This window comes from Cibotium barometz, chromosome 58 (genome assembly GCF_041138505.1).
Source record: "Cibotium barometz isolate CiBa-2024 chromosome 58, ASM4113850v1, whole genome shotgun sequence".
In the NCBI taxonomy this organism is placed as follows: domain Eukaryota; kingdom Viridiplantae; phylum Streptophyta; class Polypodiopsida; order Cyatheales; family Cibotiaceae; genus Cibotium; species Cibotium barometz.
The window spans coordinates 26,898,388-26,924,811 of record NC_141103.1 but is presented as its reverse complement, the minus strand read 5'-3'; the positions used below and the strand labels follow the sequence as shown (position 1 = coordinate 26,924,811).

The 26,424-nt window shown below is 45.6% G+C and overlaps 1 protein-coding gene across 1 annotated transcript in view; it reads left to right on the top strand.

Annotated features, from left to right (window-relative positions):
- Positions 1-25,913, top strand: part of LOC147606095 (MA3 DOMAIN-CONTAINING TRANSLATION REGULATORY FACTOR 4-like) — a 46,529-nt gene extending 20,616 nt beyond the window's left edge. The window contains exon 3 of the mRNA XM_086792844.1: positions 23,744-25,913. Within this exon, the coding sequence (XP_086648970.1) occupies positions 23,744-25,582 (1,839 nt within the window). The 3' untranslated portion in view covers positions 25,583-25,913. The remainder of the gene's footprint in view (positions 1-23,743) is intronic.
- The last annotated feature ends 511 nt before the right edge of the window (positions 25,914-26,424 follow it).

Below are 26,424 nucleotides of genomic sequence, written 5' to 3'. Positions count from 1 at the left end.
TCTCCTTCGGGGGAGACGTCTTCCGGCTGATGAGTACTCTCTCCTGTAGACATGATGCTGAAGTCGGTGGTCGTGCCGGAACGCAATCTAACCATCCAAGGATGCCCCCACGCTAGGATACGGTGTGTGTGGACTATCTGAATCTGATACCAATGTGATATGCAGCGGAAGTCTTTGTATTGGTTGATCCTGTCACACAATATGCTCACACCATCTTCTGTATCCTGAGTTTCGTGAGTTTAGCAATCCATTTCATTTACTTCAAACTTTAAAGAGATGAGAGAGAGAGATATGAGAACTGTACACCAGATTGGGTCCCGAATTACCCATTGAAGGGCCCCCTATCCCGATAACGAGATAGTATTTGCTTTATTACTTTAGAGAGAATGACTTTGGACTGTAGATAAGCCGAACGCAAGATCTCGGAGGATCGGAGAGCGGCTGATCTGTACACTGCTGTAGAAACACCTCAATGACTTGATCTCGAGCCTATGCACTCCTCCCAAGGGCATGAGGAAGGGCTGCACACCTGAGGCTCAAAGAAGAAGAAGGTGGACTGTTCTACACACTGTTAGAATGCTGAAAACACATATGAATGCTGAGTTACCTTCACCAGATGACTGCTGAATGTGTGGATGATGCACAGAATGCTGGACACTGATGCAAACAACAGTTTCAGGGCTGGAAACTGCTGTAGACTGTTGCTTCAGGGCTGGAATCTGCTGTGGACAGAAACGCTGAGCTGTGGGGAGGGCTGTGGACTGAAACGCGTGAGCAACAGGGGACTGCAGGGCTGCTGTACGGCTGGAACAGAAACGCAGCACTGCTGCTGTACTGCTGTGCAAAAACGCAGGTGAATACAGGCTGCAAACTGGCGTTGAACTGAAGGTGAAGGGTATGCTGAATCTGGGCCTGAACTGAGTGCTGAATTCAGGGCTGAATGCAAGCACCTAGGGCTGAATGAAGCTAGGGTTTCTCAAGGGCTGGAGAAGCAAGCTTATGGGCTCTAGGGTTGGATTAGTCTTGGGCTGAAAGCAAGAGAGAGGAGAGCTCTTAGCACAATGAAGACTGAATGAGCAAAAGAGGCTCTAGGCAAGCCTATTTATACTAACTGGAGGTTGGTCATTTAATAAAGTTAATATTTATAAATGCCCAATAATGCAAATAATGATAAATAAATACTAATAAATATGGGAAAAATACCAGATAAATCCCAGTAAATTACCTAAGGCTTTGGGGATGTTCTAAATGATGCATAGGCATATGTATGCATATTATGCAAGATGCAGAGTGCTTTCTGATGCAAACCCTAAGGCTTCTATTGACTCTACATGCATGAATGATTCTCTCCAAGTGGGTTAAGGGACTTGACTGATTGACTGACCCACTAAGGCTGAGGAATGACCTACATAGCTCGTGCCTGACTTATCCTGGACTGAGGATGTACAATGGGGTCACGGCGTACGACAATTATCATCCTATTGGGTTCTAAAACTGTACAAATGTTGCACTTCTGATGATAAGCCATCTTGTCACCATGCACTGAGTGCAGAGTGCATGTGACAGGATAGTCCTCGAAAAACTTTGTCAAGCCATACCGCTTCGTGGGTCCCTCGGTCGTGAAACTTCGTGAGGAACTGTCTGTGTCTTCGGCCTGAGCCATGCTTGAAATGGTGTTACAAGATTGAGTATTTTACCTCTTTTTCTTAAGCATGGTGATTATGTTTAATCATGTTTAGCATTCACTGATCATGTTAATCCTGTATATGCATGTGTAAGTTTGTACACGTGTGAATGCAGATACCTGTTTGGTGTGTGTGTGTACATGTGTGCATGTTCATGTGCATATATATGTGTTTTTCTCTTACCTTGCTACAGGTGTAGCAGTTTCTCTCTCAAGGCTACTTGTAGGTCAGCCTTGCAAGTACAACAGGTACAGACAGTTGACACGTGGCACAGGTGACGTGGCAGCTGACACGTGGTAAGACTGGCTGCACAGGCTGGAATGGAGCTGACTGCAGGCCTGTGTCATAGGCGGTGGCTGGGTTGACATGGCTGTGTTTGTAGGCGTTGCCACGTAAGCGGCTGATGTGGCACAAGAGGTTGGCGTTGCAAAGGCGGCAATACTGTCGAGCAGGCGTTGCCACGTGTTAGAAGCGAAGGCTGGCTACAGGTGCACATGGCGGTTGGCTGCCACGTAGGCGGGCAGGCGTACAAGCGAAGGAGAGAAGCGAAGCGAACGCGCTAGGCAGCAAGGAAAAACGCGATGGAGAAAAAGCGTCGGGCAGTCCAAATTGCGCAAGAAAAAGTCGCGTGGGAATTTTTGAAAATTACTAATCCCCTTATTTTTTTAATTAAAAAAAAAAGAGAGAAAGAAAGCTATTCGAAGTCTTTTGGAAAATCACTTGTTATAGTTTTTTTTTCCTAGGGAGAAAAGCATAGCTTTTTACCCCCAATCTTGTATAAAAAGGGGGCCAAGGCTCTTGTTTCCCCACAACACAAACTGGGTGAAAGTTTGAGAAGATCTCCTCCGCGTGAATCAAGGAGGCATCTTATAGGGAATTGTACAAGGGCTACGCCTGTTAGAAGTCATCTCTTGTCGTTACTGATACACCAGGGACTTTGTTGTGGGTGTGCCTGCCCTTGTAGGTGTTTTCTCATTTTTCCTCACTCCCCGTATTTCATCTCCAAAATCTGCGGTAGTCAATGGTTTTGACTCGTCTGCATTGGTATGAGGTAAATCATCTCCTTCAGGCATTTCTGGGAAATGTAGAGATACAACTTCACTTCCCTTTTCCATGCTTGGCATGGCTTCTGGTATCGTCTCTAAGTTAGGCTTCAGAGAAGGAGGTCCTCTTGCGTACATAGGTGGTGGGCCGTCTATTAGAGTCTGAGTATCCCTAATCAACTGCTTATGGATAGCCAAGTTGATTGTCTCTTCACGAGGGTTGGGATATTCTTGCAGCTTCTTAGGCAGCTCGGTCAGAGCTGCGATCCTACTATTACACGCTTGAAGCGCTGCATCTAAAGGCTCGTACACTTTGTCCACAAGGACTGATCCTCCTTAGCTTTCCTCTCAGACTCCGATGCTTTTCCCTTTTGCTCATTTTGAGTTTTCTCTCCGATTTGTTTTGTTTTCAACATTCCTTCTAGCTCTTTTGGGATAGAATTTCCTCCATTAGAGCTCTTCTGCTCCTTCGACTTCTTCCTCCCCTTGCTGCGTGGTTTACGTCGAGTTGATTTCTTTCTCTCTTTTCCATCTTTGGATAGAACCTTAATCTCAGAGGGTTTCTCAACAACCTCTTTGACATTCTTTTGCGCTTGGGCTCTAGTCACTACTCTTAGGGACACTAGTTCGTTCTCCTCCTCAAATGTCGTGGGTGATGGAATCACTTCAACGCGCTTTAGCTTTTTGTGCTGCCGGATCCGCAGGCTTCAACAAGCAATCCTTTGGTAGATGGTCAATGCTACACCCTTGGCAAAACCTCTCTATAGGTGGAAACGTAGATGTTGTGCCTATGTTAGCTAAGAGGGGTCGTTTCTTGTTTGGACATTCTCTCGCCCAATGTGGTCCACCACATTCGTAGCATGGTCCTGTTTGTTGCGTGGATTCCCTATACCACGAATCGATGATATCTTGGATCGGTTACAGGGAGCAGCTTACTTCAGTCGCATTGATCTCTGAAGAGTGGATACCATCAAATTCGCATCAGGCCAGAAGATGTGGACAAGACAGCTTTCAGGACAACTTTTGGACTTTATGAGTTTTTGGTCATGCCTTTTGGTCTTATGAATGCTCCAGGGACTTTTAACAAGATGATGGATTGGATTTTTCGACCACACCGTGCTTTTGTGGGCACCTTCTTTGATGATATGATTGTGTTCTCTCCTTCAGAGAAGGAGCATCAGGAGCATTTGACCAAAGTGTTTGAGGAACTCAGAAAGCATAGATTGGTTGTCAACGGAAAGAAGAGTGATTTTTTCATGTAGGAGATTCACTTTCTTAGGCACATAGTGTCTAAGGATGGCGTTAGGATGGATCTAGCGAAAATTGAAGCGATAAAGAATTGGCCGGATTTGCAGACTATACATGATGTGAGAAGTTTCTTAGGACTTGTTCGTATCACAGGAGGTTTATCCGATTCTTTGCAGAAATTGCTTCACCTTTACATCACCTAACCAAAAAGAATGTAAAATTTCGATGGACAGAGAAGGAAGTGGAAGCTTTCAATAAGCTTAAGGAAAAGCTAACCACTGGTCCAGTTTTGGTTCTACTAGATCTACATAAACCTTTTGTGGTATAGTGTGATGTATGCGAGAATAGCATTGGAGCTGTTCTTATGCAGGATGGACATGTTATTGCTTATGAGAGTAGAACCCTGTCACTAGCAGAAAGGAATCTACAATTATATGAGAAGGAGCTTCTTGTGGTTATTCATGCTCTTTCTTCTTGGAAGCATTACTTTCTTGGGGCTGATTTCATTGTTCAGAGTGATCATCAGGCTCTTCGATACTTCCTTACTCAAACGAAGCTTTCAGAGAAGCATATGAGATGGACAAACTTTTTGTCCATGTTTCACTTTCAGATTGTTCATGTGGATGGCAAAAAGAATGTGGTTGGGGATGCCTTGTCTAGGAAACCACATGTGGCCGTCGTCTCTATTATCTTTCATCATGAACTTGATGATATGCGAGAACAGTATGCTCATGACGCAGATTTTGAGCGGATCTTTGATCATTTGACTGAAGGAGAGCGAGTTGATCATTATTCTCTCAAGGAAGGATTTTTGATGATGCATGACAAATTGTGTCACATCTCAATTGAGGCAGAAGGTTTTGATAGAATGCCATGCTCCACATTATGCAGGCCATCGTGGTATTGAGGCTACAGTGAAAGCTTTGGAGGCATTCTTTTATTGGCCTGGTATGCGCAGGGATGCTGATGCTTTTGTTCGTGGTTGCATCATTTGTCAGAAGGTGAAGTATGACCATCAAAAGACACCTGGGTTACTTTATCCTTTGCCTATTCCAGATAGATCGTGAGAGAGTATTGCTATGGATTTTATCTTTGATCTTCCTAGGACAAAGAGTGGGGATGATGGCATCTGGACTATCGTGGATCGTTTCAGCAAGCAGTCTCATTTCATTCGAGTCAGGAAGAAGATTAATGCAGAGCAAATGGTGAGGATATTTTTGATAAATATCTTCAAGTACCATGGGATGCCCACATCTATTGTTAGTCACAGAGATCCTCGAATGACGAGTTTATTTTGGAGAGCATTGTTCGAGAACATAAAGACTTCGTTGAAATTCTCATCGTCTTTTCATCCACAAACAGATGGGCAATCAGAAATTGCCAACTCAGTTGTATTGGATCTTCTAAAGTGTTATGTTTCGGTAAGATATAGTGGGAAAAGTATCTTCCTTTGGTGGAGTTTGCTTACAACAACACCATTCACACTTTGACAGAAAAGGTACCTTTCGAGATTGTGGAAGGCGGGAAGAAAGTACCTCCGATCTTGCGTACAAAAGATAAGATCTTCGAGGCAGACCGTTTTGTGGAGAATATGGATGAGGCTTATAAGAAGGTCAAGTTGGCTCTTCAAAGGACTCAAGAGAAATAGAGGAAAGCAGCAAACCTTCACCGTCGATCATTGGTTTTTGATTTGGGTGATTGGGTGCTTTTGAGATTTGAGAAGGCTAGACTCAAGAAAATGAAGGGTAAATAGCACTTATATCCTAAACTGAGTATGCGGTACTATGGGCCTTTTCAAGTGATTGAGAAGATGAGTGATGTTTCTTATCGTCTTTAGTTACCGGATCATTGGAGGATTCATAATGCATTCCATGTGAGTCTTCTTAAACCTTTCAGAGGTGAGGTGCCTACAGATCAGGTTGATGAGACACAACCAGAAGTCGAAGAACTAGATGAGATTCTTCAACCGGAACAAATTTTGGCACATAAAGAAAGAAAAGTCAGAGGAAAAGTTTCACGCCGATATCTGGTGAAGTTTGTGAACTATTCACCTATGGATTCGAAGTAGATGGAGGAGGGTGACTTGGCAGATTCACCAAGGATACTACAACTTTACCTCGAGGCTTTTGGTTTGGAGCCTACCTTAGAAAGTGCTTCAACAGGTTCAGCTATGGATTTTGGAGTACTACCTGTTACTCAAGAGGGGGGTGACTCCGCTCCTTTGTCACAGAGTTCACTTGGATGAGATCTGGAAGTCGCTTGGTGTTCTTATCAGCACACCCGAGATACTGAACTGAGAATATATCTGTCTATGGGATTTCTATGATATGTGTACTAGTCACATGGTTTGATTCATGGGTATATGAGTCTTTTGAGAGAATGGGGACGTCTATTCTAGACTTTCATTTGATATGCATCAGTGTTTACTTATGTTCATGATGTATTGCTGATCGTGGGTCCTGTGGGACCATGAGCGGAGCAGGTAAAGCATCCAGGGGGACATGACTATTCACGAGATTGATGCTCTTGATTTATGTTTTTCAGATGTTTTGTTTCAATTGGCAGGACATAGCTTTCTCGTTGCGCTCTTAGGTTTTGTTTCAGTAAGCAGATCCTTTGAATGAACAATCGAGGACGATTGCTTTGTTTTAAGAGGGGGGTATGTTACAGGACTGAGTATTTTACCTCTCTTTCTTAAGCATTGTGATTATGTTTAATCATGTTTAGCATTCATTGATCATGTTAATCCTGTATATGCATGTGTAAGTTTGTACATGTGTGTGAATGCAGATACATGTTTGGTGTGTGTGTGTGTGTGTGTGTGTGTGTGTGTGTGTACATGTGTGTACATGTTCATGTGCATATATATGTGTTTTTCTTACCTTGCTGCAGGTGTAGCAGTTTCTCTCTCAAGGCTACTTGTGGGTCAGCCCTGCAAGTACGACAGGTACAGACAGTTGACACGTGGCAGCTGACACGTGGTATGGCTGGCTGCACAGACTGGACTGGAGCTGACTGCAGGCGTGTGTCATAAGCGGTGGCTAGGTGACATGGCTGCAGGCGCTGCCACGTGTTAGAAGCGAAGGCTGGCTGTAGGTGCACATGGAGGCTGACTGCCACGTAGGTGGGTAGGCGTACAAGCGAAGGAGAGAAGCGAAGCGAACGCGCCAGGCAGCAAGGAAAAAGCTCAAGGAAAAACACGATGGAGAAAAAGCGCCGGGCAGCCCAAATCGCGTAAGAAAAAGCTGCGTGGGAATTTTCGAAAATCGCTAGTCTCCATATTTTTTTTATTTTAAAAAAAAAGAGAGAAAGCTATTCGAAGAGTCTTTTGGAAAAGCACTTGTTATAGTTTTTTTTTCTAGGAGGAAAAGCTATGTCACCTCCAATCTTGTATAAAAAGGGGGCTAAGTTTCTCACAACACAAATTGGGTGAAAGTTTAAGAAGATCTCCTCCGCGTGAATCAAGGAGGCATCTTCTCGGGAATTGTACAAGGGCTACGCCGACCTCGAGTGATAAATAAATACCTACGGGGGCGCCACGCTCTAGGGCGAATTGGTCTTTTTGTGCAGGAGCACGCTAGCTCCACTTATTCTTTTTCTTCTTCCTCCAAGTTTACTATTCCAGTTCATAAAGAGTTTTAAGTGTGCTCACCGCCCGTCAAGTTTCTGAAGGCCGGTTTCAAATGGTGCAAAAGGATGTGTTCTGGAACCATAACTTCTGCTTCATCAATAATATTTGGTTCTGCCTCGTCTTTAACTTCTGAAGGGATTGGACCTGCATATGGCTTTAACCATCTGACGTGAAACACATCGTGCATGGTCCAACTCGGAGGTAGCTTCAACTGCATGGAAACCTCATTAATCTTTTTCCGGATGGGAAAGAGTCCGAAGCTCCTAAAAGACAACTTTGGGCATCGCTTGCCCACCTGCTTCAACCTTTTGCTTCATAATCTGAAGATAAACCCAATCCCCTTTCGAAAACTTCATATCCCTTCCGTCTTTATTGGCCTGTCGAGTGTAGGTCTCTTGCGCTTCAGCCAACTTGACTTTTACTGACTCTAAAATCTCATGGTAAGACTCCATCACTCTGTTCGCTTCAGGTACTGAAGACGAGGTCCTGGTCAAAAACGACTGGAAAGGTCTTCCAAACGCTGCCTCATATGGAGTCCTGCCAATAGCTGAAGAAAAAGAATCATTCAAAACAGCTTGAACTAAAGGCAAATATGATTCCCACTTACCTTGCTGATCTTGTTTTTTGTTGGACTCACACACTCACACACACACAAATCTGCACAGTAGGGTTAGGTGTAGGATGGAGAAGCTCACACAAAAATGAGAGAGAGAGAGCCAAAAGTGTGGTAGCCACAAAATGTAAGCCAACCCTTGCATGTGTGTCACATTCATATAATATAGAAGTACAAAATATTATATGTAGAGTGTCCTTTCACACTTGATATCCAAGGGAAAAAACCACATGGAAAAAAGTACCCTTGGTTAAGCCCTGTTCACACATAGCACTACCATAAGTGAGCATATGCCTACAAATCCCCCCTGTAGTGGAAGTGTGAACCTGTACAAGGTAGCAGATCACTCTCTGTATGAGAGTAAGCCCAAAGCTTTGCGGAAAGCTTCAAACTTTTCTCGAGGTAAAGCCTTTGTGAATAGATCTGCAACATTATCCTGTGTAGGGCAGTAAGATAAACTGATCTCCCTTACATGTAACCTCTCTCTGACATAGTGATAATGAATCTCAATGTGCTTGGTACGCGCATGAAATACCGGATTTCGTGCCACGGCCATAGCACTCTGGCTATTAGTGAGAATGGTGGTGGGTGTCTGCTGACACTCACGAAGATCAGCCAATAATCTCTAACAATACACAATCTACTGTAGCTGTGAAGATTGCCCTGTACTCAGCCTCACAAGTAGATGTGGCAACAGTGGGTTGCTTTTTGCTCAACCAAGATATGCATGAACTGCCAAGAAAAAAACAATTTCCACTGGTGGATTGCATGGTATCATAATCACCAGCCCAATCTGAATCACTGTATGCATAAAGCTGCAAGTTGCCCCCCTTGGGATAGAACAAACCAAGATCCAAGGTACCGTGAAGATAACGAAAAATGTGTTTGACTGCTTGCCAATGCTTTGTACCTGGGTTGTGCATGAATTTGCTCAACAAAGACACCCCAAAAGATATGTCTGGCCTCGTGTTACACAAGTAAATGAGACATCCCACTACCTGGCTGTAAATGTCGGCCTCAAAAGGCTCTCTAATATCATGCATAGTAAGCTGTACACCTGGTTCTACTAGAGTAGAAATGGGCTTACATTCATCCATGTGAAACCTTTTTAGCAAACTTTTTATGTACTTAGTTTGCTGCATAACAATGCCATCATCTGAATGCATAAACTGTATGCCAAGATAGTAGTGTAAAGGCCCCAAATCTGACATATCAAATTCAGCTTTCAAATTAGCTTTGAAATCTGAAATCTGTGCTTTGCTAGTATCTGTAATGAGCATGTCATCTACATACAAGATGACTATGAGAATATCGGCACCGGTTTTCTTTACATACAATGTGCTTTCAGCTGGACTATTCACATAACCTTGGCTAGTTAGATGAGCATGTATTTGTAGGAGCAAAAGTCTCCTCATAATCTATTCCCTTTTTTTGGGAGTAGCCTTTAGCCACATGTCTTGCTTTGTACCTGTCAATAGTACCATGAGACTTCCTTTTTGACTTTGTACACCCACTTTGTTCCAATGAATTCCACAAGATCCCAAGTATTGTTCTTCATGATAGAAGAGATTTCAGCTTGCATAGCTTGCACCCAATGCTCATTCTCATGTGCTTCTTCATAAGAAGAAGGCTCTTCTGAATCAAAGAGACCACCCATGGCTAATGCAGACTCCCTACGATGGATTATAAAGACGGTATCCTGTCACGTGCATCCCGCACTTGGATGCCACGTAGACATTTCTGTACAGAAGGTGCAGGACCTGGGATGGTGAACTGGTCCCATGTGAGCCCAGTCCGGGACGAGTCAGCCAGGGATCCATCTCAGTCGTCCGAGGTCAGGTGTGCATTGTCCTGCACATGAGTCCGAGGTCAGGTGTGCAAAGTCCTGCACAAGAAGCAGTGCTAGTCCGCGCTGTGAGTCTCCCTCTGGAATGATGTCAGATGTTCTGTGTATCTGGTTTGCAACTGGATGCCAGGCCTCTGTAGGCATGTAGGTTTGCATGTAGAGAAGGGGCCAGCCCATAGGGCTACCCCAGTGAGAAGGTTTTGCACTTGCACTTGTAGTATGGGCATGGGGGAGGTGTAGAACCACCCCCAAGGGGCCAGGAGGGCCCAAGCCTTGCCCACCAGTCGCTGGGAGGGCTGTCGGCCAGCTCTAGAGCTTCTGGACAGGCAGCCGACAGGGATTAAAGCACTATCCAGCAGGTCAGCCAGGTGTAGGGAGCAGTCCCACACCCATGCGCTGATTGGCCAGCAGTCAGGAGCTGTTCCAGAAGGCTGCGCAGGATGGCCAGCAGGCTGCCTAGTGTGAAAACAGCATTTATTAGAGTGTGAATACATTTTATTAATAATACCTAGTCGTGAGGCTGTCCTGAAGCCAGCCGACTGCATGAAGGGAGTGGTATAAATACCCCAGCCCATAATCCATGTTTTCATCTCATAATTCACCAAGTGCTCCAAGCAACCAAGGGCCAGGACAGCCAAGAACATTGCTAAAGCAAAGGGGTGAAGGACTGAAGGTCAAGGGCAGGATTTCCAGCCAAGAAAAGGTCAAGTACTTTGTATTTGTTTGAGATATACATCATACTAATAAAGCAAATACACCATCCGTGGTGGGGGGCCCTACAGAGGGTAATTGGGACCCAATACTGTGTCCTTCTCCATCTCCCCCTTCTCTCTCTATTTTTCTGCACATCGTCTTTCAATTTGTGCGTTAATTCCGTCGCGAAAAGAGTGCTGTTTTCTGAGTTTTGAAGTACCGATCCTTCTCCGAAGCTTCCGCATATTACAGTGGTATCAGAGCTCACTTCAAGGACAAAGATTCAGCAAAGAAAACCAGAAAATTTTTTCGCTCGTGTGGTTGGTTTTTAGACACTGGTGGACTACCCCTTTCGGAGTGACTCCTGTCCCTCGAAGGACGGTTGGTTTTTAGCCTCCGGAAGCCTCCGGAAGTCTCCCACACAGATAGTGGATGGTCAGATTGCGTTCCGGAAAGGAACTGTATTTTCCCGCTATGGCGAGCTTTGGCGACGAGAGAGAACCAGAACCATGGGACCAGAGTGCACCAGGCAGCCCAGCTAGGGCACCCGGCTTGAGTGTACAAGACATGTTCGAGCAGATGATGCGAGCAATCGCAGACCAGACAACCAAGTTGGATGAGCAGAAGGTGCGGATTTTGGCTCTGGAGGAGCGTTCTCGCTCTCCAGCGTCGCGTTTTCCATGTCCTCCTCCCTCTCCTTCCGTACCCCAGATACCAGATCCTCGTCACAGGGACCCTCTGGAGGGGTCACAGCCGCAACCAAGCTCCTTGCTTGAGATGCAGATGCATGCATTGGAGATTCGACAACGCGAAGACGACGCCATGCGACGAGTGGAACACGAGCGTTACCTCAGAGCTTTGGACGCCAGATTGACACCGGCGGCGTCCTCGAATCATTTTCCCGAGAAAATGAATTTCAGTAAGTATAATGGTAAACTCGATCCCACTACTCTGTATTCATGGTTACATCAATTTGAAGCTTACTTTGCCGCAGTTAGGAAATCAGATATTGACAAAGTGATCTTAGCTAGTTGGTACCTGGAAGATGAGGCCATTCCTTGGTGGACTCAGTGGGCTCATGCCCACACCAGATCAGGTATGGCAGCTTATGGGTGGGACGAGTTCGTCTGTGACCTTAAGCAGCGGTTTTTACCGCCCCACTACCTTGAGCGACTCGAAGACGAGTTCAGGGGTGCGCGTCAGAATGCGCAACCAGTCCTTCAGTTTGCCAATAGAATTTCGACCGTGTCTACAATTAGGCTTATCTGATGCAGACAAGAAAGGGCAGTTTTTGTATGGCCTGGACACGCAAATCCAATGGGAGGTGCGTATGTTTAGGCCAGCCACCTTTGAGGACGCACTCTCGCTTGCGCAAAGTGCAGAAATGAAACACAATGGTGGCAAGCCCAAGACTTCCCAGCCGGCTTCTCCCAAGGCTAACGCCTCGGGGAGCAAAAGCCAGAACCAGACGGGGTCTTCCCCAGGACAGAGCCCGGGAGCCTCTGGCTCCAAGAACTCGAACAATGCGTCTAAGCTTACTCCAGACCAGAAAGCGGAGGCAGGCAAGACAGGTGGCAAGTTGAGTGCTGAGGAGCTTTCTCAGTACAGGAAGGAGGGTAGATGTTACTTTTGTCACACAAAAGGACATACTTCTCGGGATTGTCCGAAGAAGCCTCCAAAGGCCGCCGCCGCCTCCAGAGCTTCCGTGGTGAGCACAGCTCCCACACAGACCCCAGCGGCTACCCCTAGTTCTTCAACCCCTGGTGCTTCAGTTGGAGCAATTATTAGCCGGGAGCTCGAAGATAAGCAGAAGGGCGCCCATGACCAGGAGTATGAGCGCAACGAATTGCTCAAGTCCTTTGGCTACATAGGTGGCCAGAGAATCGTTGTCTTGTTTGACAGCGGCACCACGGAGGATGTGATCACGGAAGAGGCCGCTAGGCGTGCCCGTTTCGAGCTGACTCCGGTGGACAAACAAGTTGAGGGTTTTAGCACAGGTATGACAACGAGCGTCAAGTATGAAGCTCTAGGTGCTAAGTTAGTCATTCAGGGCATAGAGTTTGTGCGTGACTTTATGGTTGCCCCTCTTGTAGGAGCTGACATAATTTTGGGTATCCAGTGGTTTCACAAGTGTCTTCCTGATGTCAAGTGGGACAAGCACACGTTCCAGATTGATCGGAATGTGTCAAACACCCCGGTGACCATTAAGTGTGAGCCAGGTATTCCAAACTTTCCGCTCATAAGCCACTTGCAGGCTAAGCGAGCAGTCAGGAAAGGCGCACAGTGTGCGATGATTTACATCCAGACAGCCCAGACGGTGGCCAGTGCTTCCGAGAAGTACTCGGTTCTCCATGAAAAGTTCCAGAAGATTTTTCTTCGGGACAGTCTCCCTCCCCAGCTTCCCCCGTCCAGACCGGAGGATCACAAGATTGACCTCCTCCCAGGCTCGGAACCCCCCAGCAAGTTTCCGTATCGCCTTTCTAAGGCAATGGAATCGGAGTTGGACCGCCAACTCCAAGAATTGTTGCAAGTTGGCTTCATCCGCCCCAGCGTGTCGCCATTTGCAGCACCGATCTTATTTGTCAAGAAGAAAAATGGGTCTTCTCGGTTGTGTGTCGATTATCGTGCACACAACAAGCTGACTATCAAGAGCAGATTCCCGATGCCTCGTATTGATTATATTCTCGAGAGGCTGAATGGAGCTAAGGTGTTCTCTAAATTGGATTTAAAGAGTGGGTACCACCAGGTTCGGATTGTTGAGGGGGACATCCCCAAGACAGCTTTCCGTACAGAACGGGCCCACTATGAATTTGTGGTCATGCCATTTGGTTTGACGAACGCCCCAGCTACATTTAACCGCATGATGATGCGTATTTTCCGGGAGTTGATTGGAGTGTGTGTGTTCATATTTCGGGACGACATACTCATATTTTCAGCTACAGTTGAGCAGCATGACATTGATGTGGAGAAAGTCCTTAAGTTGCTGGAAAGCAACGAGCTCTATGTCAATGAAAAAAAGTCAGAATTTTATTTCAGGTACATTACTTGGGATATATAATCAGTGCCGAAGGCATTCGACTTGATCCGGCTAAAGTGGCCGAGATTGTTAACTGGGAAGTACCTCAGACTGCTTATGACATTAGATCATTTGTGGGTATATGCCAGGCATATTCCACCCACATTGCCAAGTTTTCTGATCTCTCGGCAGACCTCACGGATCTGCTAAAGGGAGTGAAAACAAGGAGGCAAAAGATTCGAATGACTCCACAAGCGTTGGAGGCATTCCAGAACCTCAAGGTGGCTTTGTCAGAAGCGCCTTGTTTAGCCCTTGCCTCGTGGGACGAACCATTTCAAGTGATCACCGATGCGAGTAAGATCGCAATTGGAGGTGTATTGCAACAGAATGGTCATCCGGTAGCTTACATGTCTCGTAAGTTACTGCCCGCCGAAAAGAACTACTCAGTCTATGATCGTGAACTCCTAGCAGTTATTCAGGCCTTGAAACATTGGAAACATTTCCTGTATGGCCGTGACTTCGAGGTTCGCACTGACCATCAGGCATTGCGCTGGATTCAGACGATGCCAAGTGCACAGTGGAGTGATCGACAACACCGCTGGAGTCAGATATTCCAGCAGTTCGGTGGCATGATTGAGTACCTTCCAGGAAAGGCCAATCCAGTGGCCGATGCTTTGAGCAGGAAGGGACAAGTATCTGCGATTCAGACCACTAGACTTGACCTTGTTGGTACAGGACTAGAAGACATGAAGCACACGTACGCGGATTCCGAGGAATTCGGTACACAGTGGGAACAGGCATTGGATGCCACAGGACCATGCCATTTTCTGATACGCGATGGTTGGCTTTACTACAAAGGCCGACTGTGTGTCATGAAATCATTCCGGGCAACTCTTCTCCATGATGCCCATGACGCCATTACAGGTGGTCATAGGGGCATGAATTCGACTCTGGAGAAATTAGAACGGCAATACTATTGGCCAAAGATGAGGCGTGATGTGTTTACATATGTACAACGCTGTGACATTTGTCAAAAGGTGAAAGCTCCTCGTGGAAAGAAGATAGGGTTGTTACAGCCTTTGCCAATTCCTGAGGGTCCTTTCCAAGACATTTCAATGGACTTTGTCACAAATCTGCCTCCCAGTCCGAGTAAGCGTAATACACAGTGTTTGACTATTGTTGACAGGTTCAGCAAATTTGTGATGCTTATTCCTTGCAGGGCTAATGTGACCGCCGAGGATGTTGCCCAGCTATTCATTCGGCATTGGTACCCGATTGGTGGGATTCCTAGGACCATAGTGTCAGACCGAGATGCCAAGTTTACCAGTCATTTTTGGAGGGCATTGTTTGTTAATTTTGGTACTAAGTTGAATTTTTCCAGTGCATTCCACCCACAGACAGATGGCCAGACAGAGATATACAACCAGTTGGCCTTTGATGTGCTGAAGTGTTATGTCCACGATCAGCAAGGTAAGTGGGAATCGTTTTTGCCTTTAGTTCAAGCTGTTTTGAATGACTCTTTTTCTTCTGCTATTGGCAGGACTCCATATGAGGCAGGGTTTGGAAGGCCTTTCCAGTCGTTGTTAACTAGGACTTCGTCTTCAGTACCGGAGGCGAACAGAGTGACGGAGTCTTACCAGGAGATCCTAGAGTCCGTTAAAGACAGATTGGCTAAAGCGCAAGAGGCCTACACTCGACAGGCCAATAAAGACCGAAGGGACATGAAGTTTTCGGAAGGAGATTGGGTATATCTTCGGATTATGAAGCAAAGATTGAAGCAGGTGGGCAAGCGATGCCCAAAGTTGTCTTTCAGGAGCTTTGGACCATTCCCCATCCGGAAAAAGATTAATGAGGTGTCTATGCAGTTAAAGCTACCTCCGAGTTGGACTATGCACGATGTATTTCATGTCAGTTGGTTAAAGCCATATGCAAGTCCACCCCCTTCAGAGGTCAAAGACGAAGCGGAACCAGACATCCTTGATGAAACAGAAGTAATGGTTCCAGAACAGATCCTTCTGCACCGTTTCAAGCATGGCTCAGGCCGAAGACTACGACAGTTTCTCACGAAGTTTCAGGACCGAGGAACTCATGAAGCGGTATGGCTCGACAAAGAATTTTTCGAAGACTATCCGGCATTATTGACGGATTATTTGGAGGCTATGCAGCTTCCGTCAAGTTAAGCAGAAGGGGATGTCACGTGCATCCGGCACTTGGATGCCACGTAGACATTTCTGTACAGAAGGTGCAGGACCTGGGATGGTGAACTGGTCCCATGTGAGCCCAGTCCGGGACGAGTCAGCCAGGGATCCATCTCAGTCGTCCGAGGTCAGGTGTGCATTATCCTGCACATGAGTCCGAGGTCAGGTGTGCAAAGTCCTGCACAAGAAGCAGTGCTAGTCCGCGCTGTGAGTCTCCCTGTGGAATGATGTCAGATGTTCTGTGTATCTGGTTTGCAACTGGATGCCAGGCCTCTGTAGGCATGTAGGTTTGCATGTAGAGAAGGGGCCAGCCCATGGGGCTACCCCAGTGAGAAGGTTTTGCACTTGCACTTGTAGTATGGGCATGGGGGAGGTGTAGAACCACCCCCAAGGGGCCAGGAGGGCCCAAGCCTTGCCCACCAGCCAAGGCAAGGGCTGGGAGGGCTGTCGGCCAGCTCTAGAGCTTCTGGACAGGCAGCCGACAGGGATTAAAGCACTATCCAGCAGGTCAGCCAGGTGTAGGGAGCAGTCCCACACCCATGCGCTGATTGGCCAGCAGTCAGGAGCTGTTCCAGAAGGTTGCGTGTCTCAAATCCCTATATTCTAGGGACATGCGGATGCGTGTCAGGCCTAGAAACATGCGGATGCATGTATGTATTATACCTGGGCATGTGTATGGATCATATGAGTGGATGCATATGAGTCCAAGGACATGGCAGGATATTTGTGGACTTTCGGGCGGTGCCCGTGTGGATTCCGGCCATGCACACATGGTGTGTTATGATGGCAGGCGGAATATTTTCAAGTACAAGAGTGATGATAGGTGGTTCTCCAAGTTTACATGTGCACAATGCATAAATGATGCATGCCATAACTTTATTTTACTTTGTGTGACATTGTCTTGCTGCCTGGACAATGCTTGTTATTTTGGCCTGTGAAGCCCGAGGGACCGGGGACGCCCGGGCACCTTGTGGACACGTGTGTGCACTCCTGTTTGGGCCTAGAATTGTGGGCTTATGGGTTTTGCAGGTGGTAAGTGCGTCCACACTCAATTTACAGCTTATTTCATTTACTACTAAAGTTTATTGGTTTGCAGGTCCACACTCATTAATAAGTGGCCGGACAACTTATAATGCGTTCGCATTTGGTTGGACCAAAATTAATGAAGTCCGGACAACTTATGGCCATTTCCCATTTGGTTGGACCTAAACTTATACAAACAGGACAAATGGAGCACTATGGGCTGGACACCTACCTGGACACCTTATGGGGACACTTGTCAGCCTGTATGTGTACCCACCAAGCCCCATAGGTGGCACTGGAGAAAGGCGCCTCCTTCAAGAGACCATTTGGGCTGTTTTATTCATGATTCAACACATTGGAGAGCTGATTGAAGCTTTGGGAGTTGCTACAGGGCTGGTTGCTTGCTTCCCGGACTCACACAAGCTTGGATATCGATCCCCACACTCTTCTAAAGGGCTGGTTGGTAAATTTCAGACCTGTAATTTCTGGTTATTGCGAGTTTTGGGCTGGTTACAGGTGTCCAAAGTCAACTTGGACAGTACAGGACAGCTCTAGGGACCTCCACAGGGCTGTAGGACCCTTTACAGGTGGATTTCTCGCGATAGAAAGTTGCTGTTTTGGACTGGTTATTGCACAAAACAGGTCGGACAGCAATGGAATATGTGAGCATGGATGTGTCTCAAGGATTCCTGGTGTAACAGGTGCTTAGGGCAAGCATTGGGGACACTTGCTCGCGGAGAACACAGGTTTCTGGATCAGTTTCTCGCGTGGAAACAGGGCCTAAAGATCCATTTACATCCTGTGCAGGGCGGAGTACCTGTGAGGATTGTGATACTCGTGCAGGGCGGATGTACCTGTGAAGAGGCTTGTGCAGGGCGGATGTACCTACAGATTCTCTTGTTTGAAATGTATTCATTCATGATGTATTTGGAAGAATCAGGTGCAGGCTGGTGGTGAATCCCCAGGCACCCGTAATCTTGTACTTTGCAGACTCTTTTGGTAATATAACCTAAAAGGGGGGGGGGTCAGCCTATCATCGGCCCCTTTATGTGGTGTACTGTCATTTTCAGCTTTGTGGTTGTAATGCTCAAGTGTTAAGTGCTCAGAATCTTGTTCACATTTATACGATTCCAATACACGCGTCCGCCTCCCGTTACACTGCGCAGGATGGCCAGCAGGCTGCCTAGTGTGAAAACAGCATTTATTAGAGTGTGAATACATTTTATTAATAATACCTAGTCGTGAGGCTGTCCTGAAGCCAGCCGACTGCATGAAGGGAGTGGTATAAATACCCCAGCCCATAATCCATGTTTTCATCTCATGCACACATTATAGCTTCCATCCAAAAATTGTGATGCAACTTTTGTGCTTTCACCTTGCATCTTGCCATCTCCATGAGAGATCTATTTTTCCTTTCAGCTACACCATTCTGCTGCGGTGTATAAGGCACAGTACATTGGTGTTTGATGCCCTTTTGAAGCATATAATCCTTGAATGCATTTGACATGTATTCTCCACCTCTATCTGAGCGGAGTGTTTGGACTTTACATCCACACATATTTTCAGCCATTGCTACAAAGTGTCGAAAGCATGCAAACACCTCTGCTTTCGCTTTCAAAGGGTAAACCCAAGCAAACCTGGAGTAGTCATCAATGAATCTGACGAAGTAAAGATGTCCCCCTATGGATGGTGTCCGCATTGGACCACATACATCACTATGTATGAGCTGTAATTTACTTTCAGCTCTAACAGCTCCATCTTTGGGGAATGGTTTTCGTTGCATCTTTCCCAAAATACACCCCTCACATACATGTCTTGGTGGAGACTCAAGAGGCGGCATATTATCAACCATATGATGCTTCTGCAAAAGCATCAAACTCTGAAAATTTACATGCCCAAAACGAGCATGCCATAGCTCTGCATCATGCATAGCAGGAGTGTGGGCAGCCATTGTATTTGCATCATAAAAGTACGCTTGTCATAGCTGTCCAGCTTATACAAGCCTTTGTATCGTGTTCCAGAAGTGACTATTTCATAACCCTTTGATGGGCCTTTTACCAAACACTTCCCATCTTCAAATTCAACCTTTAAACCTTGGTCGTTTATGGTTGAGACGGAGAGCAGATTTTTCTTTATCCCTGGAATATACAATACATTTTTCATACATATATTGGCACCATTGGCTGCAATAAGTATGACATTGCCAATTCCCTTTACTGGATATGTGGTATGATCTGCACATGATACAGTGCGGCCATTTGAAGCATAAACCAAGTGCTGAAATACATCTTTGCATGAAGTGATGTGGCTCGAAGCACCACTATCAAAATACCATGATACATCCTGTCTGTCAGATGCAATGCAAGACATATCATTGTTTGAAGCACTTGGTGTGTCACTAGTGCATGTGACCAAAAAAGTGTACTCTTCTTGAATTACATTAGTTGATTGCTGTGCTTTGTCATCAGAAGAGTCTGCTATTGCATTACCTGCTTCTTTCCTTTTCTCTTTTGCAATCCGCTTTCTACATTCACTGATGTAGTGTCCAAGCTTATGGCAGTAGTGACATTTGCCCTTCTTTTTGGGCTTGTTTGCATCCCCTTTGTCAGACTTTTCATCACCAGAAGAGGGCTGTCCATGACCAACCTTGCTAGACTGTTGTCCCCCATGCTTAAAGCTCTTTGCTTTACCCTTATCCTTGGCTGTAAATGCCTTGTCTCCACCACGGTTGCTCGATAAGTTTGCTCTTGTTTGCTCTTCCTGCAAGAGTAAACCCACCAGCTCTTCAAAAGTGACGGGATCACCACCTCCTCTCATAGAGAGGTTGAGAGAGGTGTGAAAGCCCAAGTAGGAAGGTGGTAAAGAATGAAGAGTGTTGGTGACCAGCTGTCTGTCTGGGATAACCTTATCAATGTTGAGCAATTGTTCTTGCAAATCTTTCACTTTGGTGAGATGATCTGCCATGGAGTCACCCTCATCCATAGAAAGAAGATCCAATTGCCTCTTCAAGTAGGCAACTCTTGTCTCGTTGTGTACCTGATACATTGCTTCCAATGTGTCCCATGCAAGCTTCGATGTCTTGCAAGAACGAATGTGCGGAATAATAGTTCTTTTCACTGAAGGGACTATCAATGACATGGCCTGTGCATCCCTAGAGTCCCAAAGTTCCAGTCGGCCAGTTCAAGTCTAGTCGGCCAGTTCAAGTCCAGTCGGCTGGCATAAATTCAGCCCACGATTGAATAAACAGCATTAAATGCTACATAAAATCTGCGCCTGCTTCCCTTCTTGCCTGGGCATTAGGCACATGGATTTCTAGAGGCCTGGGCACTGAATACTGGCTGTCTTGAATGCTGGGCAGCCTGTATGGTCTGCCCCATACTTGCCCTACAGCCATCAAAAGGCTGGTTGACTTGTTGGCTGCCCCTAGCATGCCCTTAGGGCTGTCCTACTTGTGGCTGGTGGGTACAACCAGGACCTTCCTGGCTCTTAATGGGGTGGTTTTACACTGTCCCCATGCCCACACAAGTACTTGGGGTAGCCCTATGGGCTGGCCCCTTTTCTATATGCAAACCCTAACTATCTACACAATGATCTGGCATCCAGTACCATACCAGATACACAGAATCACTGACATCATTCCAGAGGGAGACTCGCAGCGCGGACTGGCACTGTTTCATGTGTAGGACGATGCACACCTAACCTTGGACTCATGTGGAGGACAATGCACTCTTGACCTCGGACGACCAGGATGGAACCCTAGCTGACTCGCCCCGGACTGGCTTACATGGGACTAGTTTTACCATCCCAGGTCCTGCACCTTCTGTATAGATATGTCTACGTGGCATCCAAGTGCGGGATGCACGTGACAGGGAAGCACAATATACCCCAATTAACCCAAGTGCAAGGGTTTGGTGGGTCAGGGAACACAATATACACCAATTAACCCAGGTGCAATGGTTTGGTGAGGCAGGGAAGCACAATATACCCCAATTAACCTAGGTGCAAAGAAGAGAACCCAAATATTCACTTTTCCCAAACCCGAACTTGTGCACTCTTGGAATCTAGGTGCTCAACCATATCTAAGTAGTCAACGCACATGGGTGCCAGAAAAGAAAAGAAGTTTGCAGGTTCTCTAGGTTTTGATACCAACTGTAGAACACTTGTGCCTATCTAGGGTTTTCTGGAAATAGAAAGAAGAGTGCGGCCGAATCACACATACAGCACACACAAGGGTCCTAAACTACTGCTTTGTATTATGTACAAGAAAGAAGTAATACAACTGAAATTCAAGTACGAGACGTGGCTAAGAATGAAGACATCAAATCATAGCCTACACTCATGGCTTGCACTTCGCCTACAGAGAAACACTCTGTTAAGTACAACGCTAAGGAAAGCAGATGAATTTATGACGAATTGACTACCCACGTATATATATGCAACAATGCTCCTAGTCAGCTAGTAGTAATGCTTTGTGGCTAGTGGTACCCGATTGACACGTCACTACTGCCACGTGTGTTATGTGTGTTGTCTAACCTTGCTTGTTGGCTGCTATTTGATGTCTGGCTTTGCCTTGCATACTCGTAGGTGTGTCATAGGGGCTTTGGGGAGCCAAGGATGGTGGTCCATATGCAGAATTTCATTGGTGCTCCGAGTATAGATCAAGAGTGTCCTCTAGAGGAGTCGGCACTTTTTGCTGATTGACATGGAGATTCGATGGGGAGTTGCTTTGCACAGTTCTGGTGCAGACAATGCATGATCGGAATGTTAGGTTCAAGAGCAGATGTAAGGTTATTTCTCATATCTCTAGACAATCTGTTGTGTGGGGAGGTTTTCCTTTTACCTTTGTGTTTCTTGGCCGGACATCTGTAATGTTAGTGGGGGAGAATGTGACACACTTGCAAGTAAGTGTGTGGGTTGTGTTTGGACAACCAGGTTTGGGGCTGATTTGGGGCCAATTTAGGAGCCCTATAGGTGCCCACACAAGGGACCAATGGATGGGACACCCTTTGGGCACAATATTAAAGCATTTGGAATGTTTTTTGACATTATTTTGTAGATTAAAAAGGGCGGGCCGACCTGAAACCAACCTGTAGTAGCTTTTATATATAAAGAGGGTTTTGGTTCATCATTTGTCATCTCATCTTATGGTTTCTAAAGCGCACAATCAGGTCGAGAGTACTATTGTATCTCATTTTCTTGTACATAAGTTTATAGGAGTTTAGGTAGTCGTGTGTTGTGCCTGTGTCTTGACTCTCTATTCCACTCTTCTATCTTCTTTGTTATTCACTTGCACATTAGAGACAAGTCTACGATAGCTTTGCTAAAGCATGGCATGCTTTACAACTGTCTTTTTTACAACTGTCTTGGAGTCTTCCTCCCACTTGAAGGTAACTGGTTTGGTTGTCAAGTAGACAAAATACAATCTTTTGAAAATGTTGGCTTCTATGTTAGTGCCGGGTAAAATCCTTGCTAGTTCTTAGAAGATAGTAGTTCTACCTTTATTATATTTTACAGTTGTCTTGGTGTCTCCCTAGTACTTGAAGGCCAGCCAATGTAGCCTAAATTCAACCCTCACTGTGTTCTGAAAATGCTAGCCTCCTATGTTTGGATGCGAGGGTGGCAATATTTTGCAGCTGTCTTTCCTTTGCATATTCTCAAACAGTTCATCCTTCATGAATCTTTAGTTGTATTAGCTAGTCACCTCCTTGTGAAATCGTACTCGTATGAATGATGGATGATGGTGCTTTATGTAAGCTACTTGTGAAATCATAGATAAATCTCTCCTATGAGTCATGGATTATGGTGTTTTATTGATAGATGTTATAATATGCACAAAACCTATGGAAACTTTCTCCTTTTTTTTTGAAGCTTTTATTATTGTTGAGTGATGCTTTGGTGGTGATGCTTTGTATGTGTTGTAATCCCTCCTTTCGGATAAACACATTTCTACTGGATGAAAAACCTTCTTTTGGGAACATACAAAGCCCTCCTTATAGACTCATAGAGGAACTTCTTTTTTCATCTTATCAAAGTTCCACTAATGTCGCTGGTTGCTTTAGCGTGTTAAATGTCACTTCATGTTGAATAACCACGGTTTGACATACTTGCTCTACAAAACCTCTCATTGGGAATGGCTCTACAAAACTCCTCTTTGCCTCTTTTCATTGTCTTGCACATTTCAATTTTGGTTTTGTAGACAACGCTCTTAAGCTATGCGTTCTTGGGTTGGCTTGCTAGATGTCTGCTCAACATTGTTGCTGATTGTAAAGTCCTTTGTTTGACTCATGGCTCCAAGTCGGATCGTTCTCGCCGTCTTCAAATACCACTTGTTTGAGCTCAAGTCTCATGTAAAAGCCCATAGCTTTTCAAATACTATTTATGGTTGATGTGTGTTTTTACACAGAGCTGTGAGGTGTTATAGGCCCATTTTTGGTAGATCCATTGACTTCCCTACATGCACTTATGTTGCAACAATGATCTCGAAGAACCTTGTTTTAAAGTAGCAATGCCAAACTAGATGTTTAGGTCCATGTTGTCACGTGTAGCCTGCACTTGGGTGCCATGTGGATATAACTATGTGCAAGTTTCGGGTTAGTGATGTGCATTGTGCCCCGTTGTGTGCCCTAGTCAAGGAACATAGGTGAGTTGCCATCAGGGTAGGTTTTGGGTAGGGCCATGCAGTTTTTAATGTGCAAACGTGCAAGGTTTGTGGTTTTGAGAATCTTGCTTGTTGGTTTTTGTGTTCAGGAACCTTACAAGCTCGTCAGCGCTTCAGTCACAGAGTCACTTGAGGATTACAAAAGCAAGGTTGTGCGAATTGTAGAAGAGTATTTCACCACAGACACTGTCGTTGAGACTGCAGCTGATCTTCGGGACTTGGGTTCTCCAATGTATCATCACCATTTTGTTAAGAAGCTTGTTTCCATGTCCTTGGATAGGCATGACCGTGAGAAGGAAATGGCTGCGGTTTTGTTATCTGCACTCTATGCCGACGTAATCAAACCAGATCAAGTAGCCAAAGGGTTTGCCAGACTAGTGGAGTCAGCTGATGATCTGACGATAGATATTCCTGATGCTGTGGACACATTAGCTCTCTTTGTAGCCAGAGCAGTTGTAGATGATATCCTTCCACCAGCTTTTCTCAAAAAGATTGTCCAGACATTACCTGAAGGAGCAAAGGGTCATGAGGTAGTTAGAAAAGCAGAAAAAAGCTATTTATTACCACCTCTACATGCTGAGATTGTAGAACGCAGATGGGGTGGCTGTACCCATAGTACAGTGGATGAAGTGCGAAAAAAGATAAGTGCCTTGCTTAATGAGTATGTTGAGAGCGGAGATAGAGCAGAAGCATGCAGGTGCATCAGACAGCTAAATGTTCCTTATTTCCATCATGACTTGGTGAAGAGGGCTTTGACCCTTGCCATGGAGAAGAGGAATTCTGAGAGTCTCATTCTCTCTCTGCTGAAAGAAGCTGATGATGAAGGCTTAATAACATCCAGCCAAATCTCGAAAGGTTTTGCACGGCTTGCTGATGCTGTCGATGACTTGTCTCTGGACATACCTCATGCTAAAGACATGCTTTTGTCTTTAGTTTCAAAGGCTATAGAAGGAGGGTTTCTAAGTCCAGCTTCTGCAACAACGCTTGCTACTGCCGAATGTAGTGATACTGTGGAGACTGATGAAGTCACTGCATTCAAGCAGAAGGCTGCAAGCATTATTCAAGAATACTTCCTTTCTGATGATGTGGGTGAAGTGATCAGAAGCTTAGAGGATCTGGCTGCCCCTGACCTAAATGCTGTTTTTGTAAAGAAAGTGATAACTTCAGCCATGGACAGGAAGAATCGAGAGAAGGAGATGGCATCTGTTTTGCTCTCCTCTCTGTATGCTGAGGTTATTTCATCTGAGGATGTGGCCAAAGCGTTTGTCCTACTGCTAGAAGTTGCAGAAGACACGGCCCTGGACATTCCAGATGCTGCCAATGAGCTAGCATTGTTTTTGGCAAGGGCTGTAGTAGACGATATTCTGGCTCCATTAGATCTTGAGGAAACCAACGAGCAGCTGAAGCCAGGTTCTCTTGGAAGTGAAACAGTCCGCGCTGCAAAGGCAGTACTTGCAGCCCGGCATGCAGGTGAACGCATCCTTCGATGCTGGGGTGGAGGTTCTGGTTGGGCAGTGGAGGATGCCAAAGACAAAATTATTAAGCTCCTTGAAGAGTATGAAGCAGGTGGGGATATTTCAGAAGCCTGCCATTGCATCCGTGACCTTGATATGCCGTTCTTCCACCATGAAGTAGTCAAGAAAGCACTGGTCATGGCTATGGAAAAGCAGAATGACCGGTTGTTGAATTTATTACAGGAGTGTTCAAGTGAAGGCCTGATCACTTTAAATCAGATGATTAAGGGATTTACCAGAGTAGCAGACAGTCTGGATGATCTTGCCTTGGATATTCCAAATGCAAGTGAAAAGTTTGCAGGTTATGTGGAGAAGGCAAAGACTCAAGGTTGGTTATCCTCCGCTTTTGCGGTCGGTCCCAAGGCCCTGATATCTGGGACAAATGGACATGCTAAAAGTGGATATATGAACTAGTAGAGTTTTGACTTTGTTGCAGTAGGCAGAGGCATGGTGTAGGCAGTAATGATAGGCATACACTGGAAATGATACTTTCCCGCACCAAGCGTTTTGAATGAACCCCTTTTTATATGCTTTGGTGTGTATTTAGGAGGTGGTTCGTGCGCAGCCGCGGGGGGGGGGGGGGGGGGGGGGGGTATTATATTCTAAGTTTCTAGCGGTTTGACTGCTTGCAGTACCTTGAAGGCTCTTTCAGGGATACTAGGGTGCTTAACAGACTTGCTTTTGGATATTTCTCGTGTGTTCAAATTTGTCATGTCATTGCCTTGTAAGGAATGTATGGTTTGGACGATGAATGGTCCCGCAAGGTTCCATACAACCACAAACTTTGGTGTGTAGTCAATGCGTTGTGATTTACATAGATGAGATGTGCTAGTTACGTTTTCGTTTTACAAAGCTTTTGGTACACTTTAAATGACTATTTGTTGCTGCAATTAGAAGTTTATTTATTTGTATGATTCTTCCATGCTTTTGCATCTGCTGTCCCTTCTTGCTTTAGGATTGAGGAATTTGTGTACCTGGTTGTGCTGCATGATTATTGACCACATAACGCTTGCACGTGCACGCGCGCGCGTGCACACACACACACACGCGCGCGCGCGCACTTACTCCACTTGTGCTCATATGACATGTGTAATGGCACAAATGGAATCATAGCGTACTTTGCTAGGGTTCTTTACTATTGCAAACTCTTTCACATTGGACTTATTGGATGTTCCAACTCTGTCATTTCTTTGGGTTCATCATAACCTTGCAAGGGGTGCGGATGGGCAGTTACGTTTTTGTGGCACGGGCTACAT